Genomic DNA, 15,318 nt, shown 5'->3' with positions numbered 1-15,318 from the left:
AGGCGGCGGCCGCTCTGGCAGCAGCCATGCCAGGGGCTGGAGGGGCCAAATCTGAAGCCAGAGGCAACGGCCCTCTGCCTGGAGGAGGAGGGCTCATGGAGGAGATGAGTGCCCTGTTAGCAAGGAGGTAGCGACACATCATATATTACTCTTCGATTCAGTACGTCTCAAAATAGGCACTTGAGTCATATGAATGAATTTCAGATCTTGTTTCATATACTACAGAAAAGTGAAACTTGACACAGTTGCCATACAGTAGATTTAGCAAACCCCAATGTTGGTCGCAATGGATTTTGTTGTGCCACCTGAAGAATAAGTTCATGTACTCATCACTCTCACTATTCCTCAGTATTATGAGATGATATGTAGTAAAATCGTAATTTAAATGCACTTTGTTGCTGACAGAGAAGTATCACTGTAAGATCTAGAGAAATCTAAGGAATTTAGGTTTTAAAAATGTGGAGTTCAGGAGGAATTGTGTGGTCTGTGCTTTATGATATTAACATTAAACATGATGATATGTTTTTAAAAATAGCAACTGTTTTTCAGAAATAATTCTGGACTCTGTCTTACAGGAGAAGAATTGCAGAGAAGGGCTCATCACCTGAACCTGACCAGAGATCAGTAAGTACCATTAGATCCTTCTTGTCTGCTGTATTCATGGGGTAGGACTGGATAAGTCTGACTTCTTCCTACTCCATTCAAGCATGTACTAGGTATAAGCAAATTGATATTGGATTAGCATTTGTTGGATATGTGTAAAATTATGTGTGTTGACATATCAACTGTCTTTACATGCTTGAAAGAATAAATCAAATCAAATCAAACATCATGCCCCATTTGCACAAAGAAATATTTTAAAATTGAACATAGTTTTTAAAGGGCTCATTTTGTGCTACACAATGCCTTATTTGTGATTCCTCATTATCAACATTTCGTCATGTGCACACCACATGGTTTACTGCATCATGTGCTCCATGCACATAAAACCGAGCCAATATAAAATCACTGCAGACAGTGTTACCCACTGTTTAAAGGTCTCTCTTTGCACAGTCTGTGACTGTAATTGCCCTGCACCGCTGAGCATATTACAAAATGAGACTGTGAGAGGGCTGATGACTATATATATATTGCTGTCCTGTGGGTATGTATGGCTTTATCATATACAGCATAATTTACTGCAAAGGTGACATAATGAGTAGATAAGTAGCAGACAGAAGGTAAGTAAATATGTTGTTGTCAACAGCGACCAGGGACCAGAGCCAGGATAAACCACAGGTGAACCTGACTTTGCTGACACATCACAAGGACATACTATTATTAAACAGAAGCTTGCCTGATCCACCTTAACATTCTGGAAAATGAGAGAGAGCCTCATTGAGTAGCTGAACAGGCCCTGGGTCAGCAGAACAGACAAGTATACATGAGTGAATAATCTGGTAGGAGACTGTAGTTATATCAGAAAATACCCGATATGAGAGACCAAATATACGTCCTGAAAGAGTAACTACAACTTTTTAAAGTTTAAGTACAGTATTTGACTTCCTAATAAATCATATGCAGTCTCAATGGCCACATATACCCAGATGCCTGCATTAAAACTAACATGCACCTGCAGGTATTTCTACTCTCACACGCATGCATGCACATACACACGGGCATCAACACGCTCTAACCTTATGTGACATGAGAAATCAAACACAGCTCTCTGGCTGCTCCACAGTGCATGAACTATTTATTATTCTCTCCCTCACTGAAATATTGATGAGATATGTTTTCTGTGTCTCTCTGTGTTTTCTACAGTTTTGTGAGAAATTCAGCCTTATTACTAATGACCCACTCAGGGCCTACATCTCATTATAAACAGTGGGCACACTTCTATATCATAATAACAGACACACAGAGTCAACTCTATATGCCTGCCCAACCGTGGGAACCAAATGTAAGGCATATGGAAAACCGGCAACTGCAAAATAATGTTATAGTGGGAGTACTGGGAACTGAAACATAATGCACTGTGTCAAATCAAATCAAATCAAATTGTATTTGTATAGCGCCAAATCACAACAAAAGTCATCTCAGGACACTTTACAAAGTAAGGTCTAGACCTTACTGTTATCAATATTATCACATAGGGCGGGATGGGGTCCAGGAGACCTGTTGATGATTTAGATGAAGCAATTGTTGAGGTCAACTCAGAGAGATCTATAGGGGAGAAGTAGTCCAAGTATAAATGAGGTCTTCCAGATGTTTCTAAAGCCATTGTAGTAGATGGCACATCTGTGAGAGCTGTGGGAGTGGTCCGACCAATTTTTTTCTCTAATAGTTGTGATTTTATTTGTAAAGAAGCTCATGAAGTCATTGCTGCTGAGATCTAAGGGAATGTTAAGCTCAACAGCACTGTGGCTCTTTGTCAGCCTGGCTACAGTGCTGAAAAGAAACCTGGGGTTGTTCTTATTTTCCTCAATCAGTGATGAATAAAATGTGGTTCTGGCACTATGAAGGGCTTTCTTATATGTTATTAAACTATCTTTCCAGGCTATGAAAAACTCTTCTGACTTAGTGGAGCGCCACCTCCTTTCCATTTTTCGTGATGCCTGCTTTAGGGAGCGGAGCTGCGAGCTGTACCATGGGGCTAGCCTCCTCTGTTTCACTACCTTCTTTTTCAGAGGGGCAATGGTATCAAGTGTATTACGCAGGAAGGCTGCAGTACTATCAACAAGATTATCGATTTGTATGGGAGTAAAGTTAAGGTGGCCTCCTTCCACTGTGTTGGCAAACGGCACTGAAGTAGATAAAGACGGAATTATTTCCTTAAACTTGGTAACAGCATTGCCAGATAGACATCTGCTGTAGTGGAATTGTTTCCCACATAGAGTATAATCCATTAATGGAAATTCAAAAGTTATTAGAAAATGGTCAGACAGAAGAGGGTTATGGGGAAACTCAAATGCACTGCTACCTTTATTTACAGTCAAGAAGGAGCTAAGGGATGGCATCCACTTTGCTGTGTCTGTAGGCTGGAGAAGCCTGTGCTAGCACAAAGAGAGACACAAAGACAGAGTGCCTCAAGAATGAGGACCGACATGCAGTGTACTGTAAATCAGACAAGTAGATACTCCAGTGAAAACATTTTATGTTCTATTTACAACAAAATTCTAGGGGGGGGGGGAACAGTCCCAAAACATGAAACATGAACTTCTTATTTACTCAAAGCCACACAACTTTCAGCACTAATTGATGTGAAATATTCTGCGACATAACAAACAGTTGGCTTCCTCTCACTCATTATCTCTGAGTCTCACTCTCTCTCCCTCCTCCTCCCTCTCAATCTATCACCTCCTTCCTTTCTCTCCTCCTCCGTTCTTCCATTCGTTCTCGCACGGACACTGGCACTCGTCGTCTGGTCGCAGAATAAAAAGGGACTGACTATTTTTTATATGATACTGTACAGCTCAGCCTAATTCGCTCTGAATGAATCATGCGCTGTCAGTCATGGGGTGACAGAAAAGGTATTTTCATCAATCTTTTCAACATTTTTATGATTTCACCAGCTGCAGATAATTTATACAAATCCTTTCTACTGTTCTGGTAAATTCTGTCACGGGGTGTCTATTACAATAGATGCAATAGAGCAAAGGCAATTGGTCATTTTGTATTTGAAATCTGTACCCAGTTTTGTTTTATTATGATGCAACAGATCACTTAAAAATGTTTTTCTGTTGGTTTGGATTAAAAAAAAAACTAAAAACATCCACTATGATTCAGTGCCCTAAAAACAAAACCTGAAAAAGTCCAAGATGAGCCACACACTTTTTTTATAGAAACTGCAGTTTAACCATCTATTGTTTTTATTAACTGCTTCAGTAACGTTAACAAGTAATCAGTTGTCCATTTGCACTCTCGCCACATTTGCCTTGCAATTTTCTATTAGTGGAAACATTACCTGGATGAAGTAAACTTTTTAACTTAATGAAAACCTGTAAAAACAACAAGAATGAGCCTTAAAGAACACATGTGATGCTATTCTTAATTTCTTTTAATTGTCAACAAGTCCATCAAAATACCAGAACTACCTCTGTATGGACAAACCCAAATTCCTCAGTGCCATAAACCTCCACTGTTGTCCAAAAACATTTAACAACACATACCAGTCACACTGCTGGACTGGGGGTCATGTTCTTTCATTATGATGAACAGGGGCATTGTAGTTTATTTTTAGTCAATGCCACATACACAGTGCTGATGCTGTGCACACAGGGCACCAATTCTGTAGCTGAAAAGGTCCACAGCAAATACACAGCTTATTTCTATTTGATTAACATTTTGCTTATGAAATGACAGTATATATTCATAGACTGTTTGTTTTCATATTTTTTCATATTCAGTACAAGTCAATGTATCGAGAGCTCCAACAGGATCATAGGAAAGAGGAGTTCTTGGGAGACAGACCAGCACAGTGTTGTTGGGTCTTTGTTTAAGATGTGCTGACAATAACAAAAGCACAGAATAATGCCAACCTTATATTTTCAATTCATTTACTTTATCTGGTAAACAGTTGTGTACCCAGTTGTTCAGCCTGTGAGCACAGATTAAACTCAAAGGGCTTTCCAGTCTGTCATCCAGATCAAGATGCTCTATAAAACACAAGGAGAGACCAGCTGCATATTTGAAGAAAGGATGCACCTACAGTTTATGGCCTAGTGAACAGGGAAGGATGATCACAAATCTGTCTGCAACAGGCAGCAAAAGACTGAGAAAAAGCAGACACAGGCAAACAGGAAAGCTTGGAGAGATTAGGAGAGGCTGAGGAGATTTAATGTGCCAAACAGTCTGTGGAAATCAAGCTGAGAAACCAAAGTACAAAGCCTCACACCATGTCCCAATTGTTCTCACCCCCTCTGGATTGACCCACGTACCAGCTCACATGAAATGACAACAGAAACCGCTCACAGGTTTACAAAGAATGCACCTTATGCTGGATCGAGTTGCCGGCCATAGACAGCACAGCAGAAGCGCGGCACGCCTAATAACGGAGCCTTTCATGAAAACAGTGCAACAGCAGTCTGAAAGTTTTTGTAGACTCACAGCATCTCAGCAGCCAAGCATGAAAGAGATGCCTGACAAACAAATTATCTCTGTTTCCATAGTGATCTGTGAATGGCCTGTGCTAGTGCCTGTGACAACCAGATGCCTGGGAAGACAAGGCTTGCCCATAAAAAGCCAGCACTCTGCAGAAAGCCTGTTATTACTGCTATCATTCAATTGCACTTGATTTGCATAATTAAACTGTGTTACTGCCTGGCTCTGGAAGTCCCTTTTCTTACCAAGTGGATTCCCACTACGATAGAGAAAAGAGGGGCACCTAAGTGAGGAATCTACTTTCAGCTGACCCCTAGACTAATCAATATTAAGAATATACATTAAACTGAACTTGATAAGGCTTTGTTTCTTGTAGACTGATCATATATTTCTGTACAACTCCAGGGTCGAGTGCACACTGATGAGGTGAGTCACAACCCAGACTTCACTCTGTTAACTATAGTACATAAAAGGCCCTGACAGAGAAGAACAAACCAGATCCTGTCTGAGAAACAAAGAAATAGGAGGGAGAGAAGACACTCACATGCTTACATAAAGCTTCTGTGTTGCATACAAAATCTGCTGCCCATAAATCCAAATATCAACCATTCTTGAGCTGAAATGTTCCTTTGTATAACTCCACTGCACTATGTTAAGAAATAACAGGGAACAAGAATGAACTATTCTTAAAAAACATACAGAACCAGCACAAATGTAGGAGTTCGTGAAGAACCACAGAGGCAGAGCAAACAGCAGCAATCTATAGCCATTTGACAGGACCTGAAGCCAAAGACTTGATTCATGCATGCAGGAATTCTCTGTAAAATGCAGCTATTCACTCCAATACCAGGCAGCCACAAATCAATAGCAGCAAAACCCATTTAGCTGAAGTATGACACAGCATTCTCACAAAAACATGTCAATAAATCACTTCATTTAGCGAATCCATGGTCTGCAAGCCATCACTGACCAGGTGGCACTTACACACAGTTGAAAGCCAAATAGATCAAATCAGTCTTACCTCGACTAGGTGTGGAGTGGGATTGAATCCACACATGTTGCACACTTGGGAGTGGCACTGTGTGCAAGTGTTGTAGTTGGGTTGTTCTGCTGTGCTGCCTATGTTGAGGGCTGTCTTACAGAGTGGACAACAAACTTTAGACTTAGAGGAGTCCGGGGGAGCGTGCTGTTGCTGCTGCTGAGCAGAGGCTCGAGGCCCTTGTTGTGCAGGCTGAGGTCCTGAGGGTTTACCTGCCCCAGGTCCTGGACCAGGAGGTCCTCCTGTTTTAGGGGCTGGTTTTGGAGGCTGTTGCTGCAATTGAGTAGTCTCTGATATGAGAGTGGTGGCTTGGTTAAGAAGAGATGCACCAAAGCCAAACAACTTTCCAAATGTCTGCTCTGGAGGTGGGGGCTGTCGTGAAGGGGAGCTCCCCGCACTGCGAGTCTGGTCCTGGCGTGGTTGCCGGGGTTGGCGGGCAGGAGAGCTGCGAGATAGATCAGGCTGCGATGGGGCCTTGGCCATGCCAGGGAGAGGGACTGCCCCAGGAGGGAGCTTAGCTTGTTGCTGACCTGGGCCAGCTGGACCAGTCTGTTTGGTAAGGCCTGGAGGCTGTGTATGAGGAGGGGTCTGTGTCTGGGGTGCAGGCTGAGTCGGAGCATCAGGCTTGAGTTCTGGTTTGGCTGTGTGAGAAGGAGAGTGGATCTGTTGCTGACTCTTAGAGCGTGGTGTGGTCATGTCCATCCCTAGTGCCCTCTGCATCTGACAGTTCAGACATAACCATTCCTGAACCTGAGAAGGAAAAAGATGAAAAACAAGCAAAGACCATAAGATACAGTTTTTAATCTTCACCGTTCAGTATATAAAAGGGAATTAGAGAATGGGAATCAAGAGACCTGGAGATACTGTATGCTTGTTTGCTTTCTTGCTAAATTCTGTGGGGCCATGCTGTTAGATTAACCTCCTCTCCTACTGTGCAGAAAAACAAATAAGCAAATTTCCACACATGTCAGGCTTAATTGATTTAAATAAAGATAATAATTGTACTGGGATTATACTGGATGCTCCACTTTCTTTCCACTATCCATGTAAGATGAACTTAAATCTCTCAATTATCTATGGGTATGAATATTATAATATGTGTGTTGGTCTGTTTACGTGACTGGCCACATTCCCTTCACCTCATCCTATGCATGCTGGGGTATCCTCCAGCCCACTATGCATAGGAAAAATTTGGTATGGAAAATGACCAAACGAAACAATAATTGTGAATGAAGTAAAACATCTCACTAAGGATCCCACTGTTGGCATTTATTTTATGTTTTTGTTTTTGTCCCTTCCTCCTGCTACGCATAGGCACATAAGAATCGAAAGTCAGAAAGAGGCCCTAGTGATGGCACATGGCCATATGATGTAGGTCTAATTGGCATCCTGGTGCTTTGACAGCTGCCACACTATTGCAACTGTCTTGGATTTGTGGTCATTACGTAATGCCTTAATGCATTATAAATGCAGTCAAAGAAAGGTTGTATGAGGGTTGGGGCTGAGTTGGAGGTCTGGGGTACAAAGAGTGAGGTGGCAGGCCTGGCCGCTTTCTTTTTCCTTTATACCTTTGGGTCAAAATTCCCTTTAAGCCTGTGCAGATGGATTCATAAAGATTATGGTTTGCTTCAGCTGAGAGTTTTTAGTACTCTGAGAACTGCCAAAGTGTGGACTGAAAATGCAGGAGGATCTCTTTACTGCAGTGGAATCAAATGTCTCTGTGTGCCTGTGGCCATGAGTGGAGGTAAGAAACTGTGAAAGAAGAAGAAGGTAAGAAACACCCAAACGTCTCATACACACACACACACACACACACACACACACACACACATACATGCAATATTAGTTACTATGTGGAATCATAACCTTTATGTGCAAACTTTGATCCTAATATAATTCTTGATTATACTTTTAAGGACAATATTTTGAAGTTCACAAGACTTGATCAAACTATTGTCTATGAAGTACAATTTAAACCTATGTTAATACTGAGTCAAAATCAAAGGCTATCATAAAGTATTGATGATGAATTTCAAGTGGACAGCAACACTCTATATGTCCTCTCAGTATGTTTGCCATTAGTAATTGTAAGCTGAATTGTGCACATACTGTATATAATTGTAATTGTAAAGTTAGAGCATTGTTTCATATATTATCTGTTTAATACAGTGTTAGCAAAACATTGTATACATGCTATAGCAGGTTGTTTGACCCTTCACAGCTTAGCTACAATAGTATGAGTCACTGGACATAAAGTGTAGTATTCCTCCACATATAAAAGCACTGATTCACCGCTGTGCTGTGCCTTTAAGTTACACAAGAAATTCAGTTTATACAGTAAGTTGACCACAGCTAATAACATCTGTTTTAAATAGCTGATTCAGAGGTCTGGAAGCAGGCTAATTTTGCTGGCCTCCAGTGGTAAAGATCCTTGATTAAGTGATGCAGAGATGTACTAGGTGTGTTCAGTATGCACTGACTTCACCATGAGGTGCAACAGAGCACATATCAGACCGCATTGGTGTAGTCAGATGCCTGATTCCAGATCTGTGAATCACCAGCTACATCTGTAATGTGCTCACTGATGAATGCTTCCTCTGGTTGAAGAAACTATCAACAAATCAGGGACATTACAAGCATTAGAGATTTCCTCTGGTTGAGTAACATGTTGCCTATTATTTCACAACCTTTTGTAATGACTGCATATGGGGAAATGTCTTTTTGGGCCATTGTGTGTCATGGGAATCTGCAACACCAAGAGTGACATGGCTAGGTATGGGCTAGGTACAATAGTTTTTATTAACATCCTACTGCAGCTATGTTCATAAAAAATAGTATCAGAAAATTGCTACAAAAAAGGTGGAAGGATTGACAGACTGTTACAGTGTTAGTCATTTTGCAGGCCAGCTTCAATCATCATGAAACACCTTAACTGCTAAAAACTGCTGCCTCTGCTTCCAGGTCTACTGAAAATATGTCACTCTTGTGATATGTTAGGGCAAAATAAAACTAATCTAGACAGCACTCAGAGAGCACAAACCTCCACCACTGACCCCATAACGCCATTACAGCTAAAAGCAATACTCCCATGGTAGTCTGACCCTCATAATATGAGTCCTTGTCCATGAAAACCCTAGCATTTGGAATAACATGAATATCAGTAGTAGTTTGAAAGTTTTTCTAGAAAAATGATATTTCAGTAATGGTGGTTTTGTTTAGGATGTACCACAGTAACTTTTGAAGATATGTCAAATCTGCTGATACTCTACTAAGTCAGCAAAGATTCAGCTAGAATTTGATCTTAGTTCCAAATCTGTAGCATTATTTATTGTCTTACAGTGGAAAGTTTTCCATGAGCCCCATACATGTGAACATTCTGGATCACCACATCCAGAATATGACTTGGATCCAGATCATACCTTTGTGTGTGGTAGATATTGTGTGGATATTACAGTGTAGTTTTTGTCTAAGCATTGTAGGCATTATGTATGGAATTAGTAGCAAAATTATTACACAATGGTGAAGAATCCTGGATCTGGATCATGATCCTGATCAGCAACAAAATCTAATGGACTGTGCTGGGGTCATACCCTACAGTACCTCTCCAAAAACATTTCATCCAAATTTATCCATTGCTTTTTGAGTTACACTGTGAGCAAACCAACCAACCGACAAACAAATGCTGAAAACATTGCCTGGGTGGAGGTAATAATTCCCCTTCCCAAACAGAAATCAAATATCTGCTCTTCAGCCAACATGAACACAATGTCAGGCTGAGTGGATGAACTGAAAAACACAACAACTTAAAAAGTACAACAGACTTGAAACCTTCAGTGAGGTAGCTGATGCATTGTATTTGGTGTTGTGTTATTGGACGGCCACATCCTGATAGAGCTGAACCACTATTTGTTAAAGAAAAACTTAACACTCCCTGAAAATGTAGTTTTTGCTGATCTCCAGTGGTTTCACTCTACAGCAAAGTACAAGTGCGCTGACACACACTATGACATCACTGTTGAGTCTGATCACTAATCACCAACCACACCTATCAGTGGTGTTGGCTGTGGTCCGACATGGCACAGGCTTGAAATCTTCAACCAGAAAGAACCGTGAAACATTGTCGCTTTTCAGAATGCTGTAAAACGACTCTTCATTTTCTTTTAAATATAGTTTGCTCTTTTACCAAATATTATATGAACCGACCAAAATCATAGGTGTATTTCCAGGTGTATTTTCATTCCCAGTAGCACTTGTGGCTGCTTTAAAGTGTTAGCAACCACTCCACCTGCCTTATAGTATTTCTCAGTCTGTCTCTAATTCATTCTTTCAGTAAGTCAGTGTAGACAGAGTATGTCACAGGCTCAGCAACATCTCAGCCCAGTGTCTGGCCCCTTGCCACCCATCAGTATAAAGAGTGATGAGACCATGGTTTTCACCGCCAGTCAGGGAAAACTGAGAAGCTGGGAGTAGAGATCAACCCTGGGGACAGTCAGAGTAATGTGGACACTGAAACAACACAGCATGGCATCCAACAGTGGGGACTCCTCTTCCCATCACTGTAATTGTGCTTGATTTTATTTTTCTTTCCAAATTACAGTAAAGATAATGAAATTAAGCACTATGGGGGAAAAAAACAGAAGCATGAAGAAAGCAGCTGCAGGAAGGGCAGGCAGTAATTTAGCAGTTTCTTGTCTGTGCTTGCCTCTTCCTCATCTCTCCATCCTATTCCTCTCTGCCTCCCCCTTTTTATGAGGCAATCATGTGGACCTTTATGAAATCTGATCTGTATCAGCAAAAACAAGCGCACTGCACAATCTGTTCCTGCTCTGCTTCTCTATCAGGTCTCAGTTGCAACTTTCATTCTTGTTCTCCTTCTTATCTGTATCTCTTACATCACATCACTCTCTCACTCTGTTCCCCCATCTCCACCTCATCTGTACATTTTTGATGGCTCCCATCCAAACTTTCAGTCGCACATGGATCCAATTACTGCTCTAGCTTGCCAGATGTGTGCATTTGCTATGCCATGTAAAGGTAAGATACTCATCAGAAGTCATAGGCCGGCACTGCATCCCCCAGTTCTATGAGATGTTCTGGGTTAATTTTTTATTTTTTTGCCCACATTTACTTAAAAGCCAAGGCTAAAAGAGTGAACAAAAGTAGAAATATAAGCACCTACAGTACAAGGGTATGACAACTGTGCACACTTCATCTGCTGAAGAAATTCATGTGATATGACTGAAAACTTCAGAACAAAAATGAACCTTGTTTTTTATTGCTCTGAATCTCATGTCAAGAGTTTAGTAAGTCTGGTGCACTGATAGAGCCTACACAACTCAAAGGTTTAGGGCAGCTAAAACATTCAACTGTGTTTAAACCTTTGTCACAGAAGACATTTAACACACATGTCACGGTAGAAAAAGCAATGTGTAAATAATAAAACTGATGATGGCTGAACTCCATTTAGCTATTTCAGTTTTGGTTTTAGGGTTCCTATATTGTTCATGCTGACTCACTGTCACACACTGTCATAGCTTACTGGGACGCGTGAACAGAACAGAGCCATTGTTATGTAATGTTACCAGAAACACCTGTGCTTTTCTACAGTGACAAGCCAAAGTGTTGGCTGTGAAAAAGGTCTGTTTTTGTTAGAAAATGCATCAATAACTAATTTTTTCACTGATATGGCTACTTTTACAAGCCCAATCTGTAATTTTTTAAAACTAATACCTTATTTGTAACTGTTGCCAAGAGCCATTCCAGCTGTTGCAATAATCCCATAAAGTACAAGTGCATACAAACTACATTTAAAGCTACAGTATGTAACCATTTTCAAATATTTGTGTTGAAGAAATATGCTCCAAAACCTAATGTGGAGAGGTGCTGTCAAAGCCTCCTGTGACCCAGGCTCACTGATCAGCACAGGCAGTACTTGAGTAAATGTTGGTAGAAGAGATTTTTGATTTGCATTCACACATTAGAATATGTTACACAGATGCAAAAAGTTTCTCTACACTTTCTATTTGCTGACATCTATGAGACATCATGCAGTCCCTCATTCTTCAGGAAAGCTGGTTAAGGAGTGAGACACAGGATCAAACTTCAGCCGAATGAGAAGACAAAGATAGAAAGAAGCTCTGTATCAGAGCTCACAATGCAGTATCACCATGCAGTATACACAAAGCAGTTGAGTACTGCAGTGTGGGGATCAGGATGCTTGGAATGCAGCGGTTTATCAGTTCCTTGGAAATTAGGCCCAGAGACATTGAAATTCCTGCCAACGTCTCTCTCTCTCTCCCTCTCCCTATCTCTGTCAATTTGTCTCTATCTGCTTCTGCCCACTCTCTGCAAACAACTACATAATTACAATCTTAATAAAACTCATGTTACTCCTAAATTATGCCAAGCAGGGAATGAAGTTCATAACATTAAAGTAAGATGTTGAAATTATGAGTGGGTTTAGAAAAATCACTGTTGCATTTCTATTGATGCTGCTTATTGAGCATCTCTCACCAGGTGTGTTGATGCAGCGTCGGGCACAACAGGCAGCCATGGTGTTACTAAGGATGCTGGAAACTAGTGTAGAGTGGTAGTGACATTAAACATTAAGTAGTAGTAACATTAAATCTTGATATAGGGTAGATAAGATTAACACAAGATGCGCGCTAGGGCTGGAACGATGTCAGTTATTAGACTGATTACTTATTTACGCTAATTTGCTTGGAGGACCTTGATATGTCTCAATGATTATGTTCATCCCCACTCCCAGTTTTCAACCCTACTCACCCGTAGTGTTCGAGCCTGTACTATTATGTGCTTTTGTTGTAGCAGAGTGTGTTATTGTAAAGTGCCACTATTACTGTAAAACAGACAACAATATAACACTAATATACACCACCACAAATTAAAAACATAAACATGCCTCTCGCACATAGTCATCATGACAAAATATTTAGTTCATGTGCTTTAAAAAAAAGTAGTATTTCAGATAAATGTAGTTAATCTGCCTTGTATTGCATTATATCGCACAGTTGCTCCTGTGGACCCATTTTAGTGAGTCAGAATGTTTTTGGTTGACAAGTCACATAGAAAAAAAAAAGGCCTGACAAAACAATGTCAAACTAAGGAACATGGTGGGTGGTACACTCCTAACCATTGGTAGATTAAAAAAAAGCCTAAAAAGACTTTAAAGTATTAAAAAAATACTGAACTTTAAGACTTGATACATCATTTCCAATTTCAAACACTTGCAGGGAAAAAAAGATTTAGTGTGACAGGGATGCTATACACTACGGAAGAGTATTAGGGCCACTGCATAAATTTTTTTTATAAGTGCCATACACAAAAACTGTCAAATCACCATATTGTCACCATGTTGCAGAAAGTCAGCTTTTAATCTGTCTATCTTGTCAGAAGCTAGGTTAGAAAATAGAGTAATGATGTTCTCATGTATTTAAATCTTCTTGCTATGACTACAGCAAGCTGAGAGTTTAAATCCAGCGAGCTATGGGGTGATAATTAAACCAGTGTCCCAGGTTTAGTTTCTGGTGCTCCTCACTGCAACATATTTTGGTCTATGCAAAAATCAGCATACAGTGTCTCAGCTGGATTCTTGACCCAGTTCACGTTGTTTGTCCACTTAAAGCCCCAGTGTATGAGCCTGAGACTGTTCAATACAATATGTGCATGCTTCAGTTTAGATGATCTACCCTTTTAATCTAAACTTGAATTTATATTAATAGTACACCTTTATCATGATGAAGTGTACAGAAATGTTTTTACAAATGTACAAAGAAAAACATTTTTCATTTTTTTTTCTTGAAATGTTTTAGCCTGTGGCTCAATTTGTCCTCACAAATAATTCAGCAACTTGTTTCTTTCTGTTAACAACTTTGATGATTAGCAGTTAGTCTCATAAATAAAATTATTAGACATTTGTGCAGAAAACATTTTTAATTTGTTTGTATTCTGCTCCATCTTCCAGTATACACTAGGCAGACAAATAGACACCATGACCTCAAAGCGTTAGTCAGTTCATTTCAGGGCAAGAATAATTTAGAGACAAGAAGTGGGGGAAAGAGAAAGCACAACAGATGAACAGTCACCTTTTACTGTTTTCTGATCCCAAAGAAATTGAACATTTTCCCAAACACTCCTCATGAAAATTCTGAACTACAATGGTATTTGAAATATGAACATTTTGAAATAGATCACCCATGTTGGATGGACATATATTATTGAGAGATCCATAAAACAACCCCACTGCCTTCTACTTTGCTAGATCTGAATGCCATTGAATCTCTTGTTAGAGGGGGATTAGAGACATCTGATGCTAAATATTTGAATTCATTTGAAAGAATTATAAAATAGACTCTGGCTCGCTTGAGCTATAATGGACTTATCCTTGACTGATATGATAGCATCATTTTGTTTGTATTTATTTTTCATCAGGCTATTATTTGATCTTCATATTAAAAAAGTCAGGCCACAGATAATGTTGGAGTCTAACTGTGGTGACTTGTATCAAATGATATGCGTTGGAACAAGTCAGGAAGTTTCCCGTTTGAAGAGAGATTTGTAGTGATCACAAGTTAAAGTTACCATTATGATCTAAAGATACTAAACTTCAGACACTCACGACCTACAGTGTTGATGTCAAATACACTTTGAAATAATAGCAGCATTTATTTATGTCACCATAAACAGCTTGTTTTTCCAGGTTGGTGTGTAGCCATTTGAGAAAAACTCCATGCTGGGCCTTAGGGATCAGATCCTGAGCAATATTAAAGCTGAAGTCAGCTAAATCATCCTTGTGTCTGCCCGAGCATCTTGGAGATATCTGGACTCTGTATGCCATAGCTATACTGTACATGTGCAGTTTTTCCAGGAGGAAGAGGAGGCCGAAACATCATTTGACTGACTGACTGACCATGAGAATGACTCATACCAGCTACTAGTTACAGCTAAAAACAACTCTTTTAAAAAAAGACTGTTGGTAGAAGACTATTTCTCGAGTATACTCAAAGTTATAAATTTATCCATACAGGACAAACCAAAATCACCAATACAGTACCTGATGTCTTTGAATACTCGAGGGCAGTGGAACACGTTGTAAACACAGTATTGATGTACTGTATAATCTTATAACATTTGTAGTGAATGTTGCCTATTAACAAATCCAGCAGATCTGGAATAAC

At 40.0% G+C, this 15,318-nt stretch overlaps 1 protein-coding gene across 1 annotated transcript in view; it reads right to left on the bottom strand.

Annotated features, from left to right (window-relative positions):
• The window catches only part of bsnb (bassoon (presynaptic cytomatrix protein) b), a 65,625-nt gene that overhangs the window by 37,470 nt on the left and 12,837 nt on the right, over positions 1-15,318 (bottom strand). Inside the window, 1 exon segment of the mRNA XM_020587428.1 lies at positions 6,104-6,871. Within this exon segment, the coding sequence (XP_020443084.1) occupies positions 6,104-6,871 (768 nt within the window).

Source organism: Monopterus albus, unplaced genomic scaffold (genome assembly GCF_001952655.1).
Source record: "Monopterus albus unplaced genomic scaffold, M_albus_1.0 scaffold457.1, whole genome shotgun sequence".
Taxonomy (NCBI): Eukaryota; Metazoa; Chordata; class Actinopteri; order Synbranchiformes; family Synbranchidae; genus Monopterus; species Monopterus albus.
Note: the sequence above shows the minus strand (reverse complement) of the source record. Positions and strands in the feature narration are given on the sequence as shown.